Here is a 5,268-nt window from a genome sequence, read left to right as displayed (position 1 = left end):
TGCTTCCCAAAACTTTTCCATGCTTCTAATGCCTATATAAATCATTAAATTTGAGCTTAAACTATTAATTTAAAGGGTTTTTATGGGATCCCAAATATTCCTCAATTATTTTTAAAGGATTATTAGTTTTAACCCTTATATGTATAATGTGAGATTAGGAGCAAATCCTTGCTCCTAATTATGATTGGATGTTGTGATTGTGTGGTGAATTTTGATAATGTCAAGGAGGACATTACAAACAGCGTCTCCCAAAAGTTGGCTTGTGAGGGCTGTCATGATAGCAATTTAATGCTGTCATGATAGCATCTTTTTACCTCACTTTCGCCTAGCTTGCTTCCATGCTATAGGTAAAACCTATAAAAATTTTTTATTTTAAAAAAAGGTTTTAAATGTTTACTTTGCAATTGTGTATCTGCTTAGTGATTTAAATAGTTTGTTTTCTAAATTGGTTTTAGGATTAACTCCTTAACCACACTTAGTTTATTTGAATTGTGTGATTTTTGGATAACACTCGAGGCAAGTGTTACATAATCCATTAAAGATTACATGTAAATTAGACCTCAAGCATGCTTGCGAATTTTTTCCCATATTGATTTACATGTAATTAGTTTCCATTTTCATGTAATGATAGGGTCATTGATAGTGGGTTCTCTTTATGTATTTGATTTATATATAATTCACAAGATATTACATGTAATTGTCTAAGCCAAAAGCCTTGCACCTTAAGCAAGAACACATGCACCCTAAGCCAAAAGCCTTTCAACTTAGGCCAAAAGCCTTTCAACTTGGACCAAAAACCTTGCACCCAAGCCATGACCCTTGCACTTCAAACTAAAATCCTTGCACCTTAAGTGAAAAGTCTTGCACCCAAACCAAACCCCTCACACCTTAAGCCAGAAATCTTACACTTAAGCCAAAAGCCTTGCACTCATGTCAAAGCCCTTGTATCTCAAGCCAAAAATCTTGCATTTAAGCCAAAACCCTTGCATCGAGGCCAAATATCTTGCATCCTTGCACCCTCTGGTTGTTGAATTTACGTGAAATCTTTGATGACTACATGGAATCAAGGGTCTTGATTGTTTTTTTTTATTGGTGATACTTTCTTATGACCCTTCACCTACTGAAGCTCCGGCAATTAGATTTTGTGCCTTTTTAAAAAATTACTTAACGCAGCGAGGCATTTTGGTCATTTGCTCAAATATTTAATAAATAAAATATTAGACTTTGTCCTTCAAGTACATTTGGTCCCTATGATCAATTTTGCTTCTACTTAAGTCCTTTTCACTATTTTTTCCTTTCTTCTTTTCTCTTCACAGACACACATTTGTCACACTAGCATCAGATGCTTTCACCTTGGATAAGGAATTGCCATAAGGGTTGTTGTTACGTGTGAATCTTCTATCAAGTTTTTTCCTTGCGCGTGAATATATATTCCCTAAATTAAAAGTAAAAGAAGTGGAATTTTGGCCGAAAGAGTATTTACGCATCTCACTTTTATACATAAAAAAGCAACAAAACTTGCGATCAAATTACCCAAGAAGGTGTGGTCCCCCATTAACTGATTGTTTTTTTCCCGCCAAAACCAATAAATGATTTGTTGACAAATTATAAAAAGCCCCGTGGCATGTTTAACTTGTAACAAATCTCCTATTCACAATTGGTCTCTATTAAGTCTAACAAGAAATTTCACAGAAATTCCCATGCTTGAATTATATACACACACCCACACACACATATCTCAAACAGATCATTACTTATATATTCTTCACTGTCTTTCTCGGAAATCAATATGCAATGCCCCTTTCCCCCTTCCATTAAGTCGTTGACGCTTAAACAGGACGCCGAAACGCATACATGTGTCCATAAATAAATTCAGAATTTCTCCATCAATCACACAGTGAGCCTCATCAGAAGAATGGAGAAAATTCTCAGAGACATAAACCTCGCTAAACTCTTTGTCTCTCGTGGACTCTTCTCTTTTCTCTTTTACCACTTTCAATCTCTCTGTAACTCATGGACATCATCATCATGGTCATCTTCTAGAAGAACTGTGAAGAGTCCAGATTACAAGGTGAGATTGAGCAGAGAGGAAGTGGTGATGGTGATGGAGAGATTGGGACTGATGAGCGGTGCAGAATCAGAAGGGGATGAAGGGATAGAGGAGGCGATTGGGGAAGAAGAGGTTGAAGCATTGTTCGAGAAAGAACCAAGTCTCGAGGAGCTTAAGGATGTCTTCGAGGTGTTCGATGAAAATGGAGATAGCTTCATGGAGGCCAGAGAGTTGCAGAGAGTGTTGAAGTGTCTGGGCTTGGAGAGAGAGATTGAAGAGTGTAGCAGAATGATTAGTGTTTTTGATCTGAATGGAGATGGACTCATTGATCGCTCTGAGTTTGTCAAGTTCATGGAACAAATTTTTGTGACTTAGATGATAATGACCAATGCGTTCTTTCCTTGCTAATTTATGTGTACTGTAGATTTCATGTTGGCTTTTTTGTGCTACTTAGTGCTTAAGCTACTTTTAGTGCTTTCTCTGCTTCTTATAGAGAGATTTGAAGAATCCAAATTACATATTTGATAACATAAAGTTGATAACTTGAGATTTAACAATTCAACTTTTGTGTGATTTATTTTTAATAATTATTATAATTTTAAAACTAAGAATCCAATCAAGCACTCAAGATCGAGTCTATTATGATGCCTTCTTATTATAATTATCACTCTACTTATCTAAACTTCTAATTTTAAAATAAATCTCACTGACATAACATTGAAAGATATATAATACAATAAATATTATTTTAATTAAGCATAACGTGTTTTCTATCCATGGAAACCGTTTATCCGTCAGTTCTATAATACTATTATAATTAGAGTGGACGATGAGTTACACTTGTTTAAAGCTTGAAACTTTCTACCACTTTGAAGTTAAAATTAAATTGAATATATTGATACATGAAGCACTGATATATACTTTAAATTGTTGGTATTATATCTGATGCTAAAATAGGCTGATAGTTTTCGATATGAATCAGTACTGTATTGAAATATTTTTAAATTAAAAAATATTTTTAATTTTCAATGCATATATAGTATTTTTAGATTGCTAGTGATATTTCAAGACATTTTTTAAGAAATTAAATTCGGTTAGGATTATCATATTAATATTTTTATTTCCATCATTTTATTATTTTCTTTTAAAATCAAAGATTAAAATTCCTCAGAATATAAGTTTCTTATGCTTTCAAAGATAAATATTTCACTTATTTGAAAATATATTTTATTATTTACTTTTACGTGTCTTTATTTTATGTTGTAAATTAGTTTGTATATTTTCTAATTTTATTTTATTTCAAAATATTCCGTAATATGGGAAAAAAACTAATATTTATGAAACAAAATAGTTAGATCCATATATATATATATATATAGTGTGTGTGTGTGTTTTATAAATTCTTCATAAATTTATAATATACATGCATCAATTGTATCCTAATTTTTTTTAAAAAATAGAAGTATTGTATCCGTGCATCTTAAGATATTATATTATATTAAAAGTATCATATGATCAAAGCTTCAATAAACCTAATTACAAATTGAAAAACAAACTACACAAACAATTTTCCTATAAATAAAACTAAAAGCAACCAAAAACCTGACCATGGTTAATTTGGCCAAAGTTTTCATTAGTGGGTACTAAATAAGGAACTATACTAGTTTTGGTATTCATTACATTAATGAGTATCATAGTGGTTATTAGAATGTTGAGATCTAGACCGTTAAGATTTTATCTTAGACAATCCAGATTTAAAATATTTATTTTATATTTATTAAATTAATTTTTTATATAAAATTATAAATTATAAATTTTTTAATGAATATATTGATCTGGACCAGCAATATTGAACATAATTTAAAACATTAAAATTTTGAGACCATATGTGTCCCATCTCATTATCCAGGGGTCAGGACCTTCTGGCTATATAAATGGCTAATGAAGCTCTCCGTGCGTACCGCCTTCGTTAACCCTTGCCGGTCCTTTTCTTGCTATTTGTTTAATTCAATTCCTATGTACTTACATATCACAATAAAATATTGAAGCTTGCTTTAATTTGTTGCTTTTTGGGCTTTTTATCCTCTTTTGCTACCAACAGAACAATTTTTTTTTTTTTAAAGCTTGAAAACGAGATTCAGTAAACAGAGCTGAAACGTCAAATTCATGGAAGCTTCAAAGCAATTTAAATGGAAAATGAAGCTGACGAAAAATCTATATAATTGCAAGAACATGCAGCCATTGACGAGTACACCATAGAGTCCATTCTCTCTTATTCTATAAAAAGGAAAGAATAATTTTTTTGTTTTATTTATAAGTTAGGTTATTATTTTTTATCATATATTTTTTTCATCTTTCATTAAATGTTGGTAAAAAAAGTATATTATTAATGTATATATAAATATATATATATACACACATATATTTAATTTGAGTAAACTTATAAATTTATAAAAAATTTTAATAAAGTTAATAAGTTTTAAATTTTTTCTTGATTTCAGCCAACATATTGAAAATTACTATCCCTGTCCCAATTTATACAACATTTTTAAGTAAAATCATACATATCAATAAAGTTTATTAAACAAGTTCTAAAACCTTCTTTTTCCACCAAAACAAAAATATAAATTTTTAAAAATATCATTCATTTGATACTCATTTTATAATAGAATGTTAAAGAGATAGAATATATGAAAAATGTAATATTAAAAAAATATTATTAATAAATTATAAATTTTACAATGTGTTTTATATTTTTAAACATTTAATTTTCACAAAAATATATATCTTATAAATTGGGAGGGAAAAAGTACTTAAAAATAGGCCAGTGGTACACGGTGACCCGTAAAAGCATGTATCTTTAATAAGATGCCTCAATCTCGCTCCATGCGCAAGGAAGCTTCAAAAACCCATCGATTCCGGCAACGCAAGAACTCGGCATGATCCACATGCGCCCATCAACACATTACACATACGCGCATAAATTCAGAAAATATCTTGGCGATACATTACTATGCTAAACGAGCCAGCCAATCTATTACTTGAGTTTGAAAGTTTGGTGGTCATTAAAGAAAATGGTTTTTCTTTTTTTAAGTAATTCATTGCTATTAGATATAACTCCGATAAACATGAGTCATATTAATGTTCAAACTTTTATGTCATATCAAATTCTCGCAAATTACAAGCATGTGTGGCAACACCAAACAATAATATTTGAG

At 30.6% G+C, this 5,268-nt stretch overlaps 1 protein-coding gene across 1 annotated transcript; it reads left to right on the top strand.

The window, feature by feature from the left end:
* Positions 1–1,915: 1,915 nt before the first annotated feature.
* On the top strand, positions 1,916–2,425 carry LOC129322510 (probable calcium-binding protein CML46). The gene has a single exon (XM_054968818.1). The coding sequence runs from the start codon at positions 1,916–1,918 to the stop codon at positions 2,423–2,425; it is 510 nt and encodes a 169-aa protein (XP_054824793.1).
* Positions 2,426–5,268: the final 2,843 nt, after the last annotated feature.

The sequence above is a fragment of the Prosopis cineraria genome, unplaced genomic scaffold (genome assembly GCF_029017545.1).
Source record: "Prosopis cineraria cultivar Desert tree isolate PC_DT_omini unplaced genomic scaffold, ASM2901754v1 PC10, whole genome shotgun sequence".
NCBI classification, from domain to species: domain Eukaryota; kingdom Viridiplantae; phylum Streptophyta; class Magnoliopsida; order Fabales; family Fabaceae; genus Prosopis; species Prosopis cineraria.
This window is presented reverse-complemented; position numbering and strand designations above follow the sequence as displayed.

Excerpts from the sequence above, each read along its gene's own strand:
- LOC129322510 (XM_054968818.1), top strand. The coding sequence starts at position 1,916 with ATGGAGAAAATTCTCAGAGACATAAACCTCGCTAAACTCTTTGTCTCT.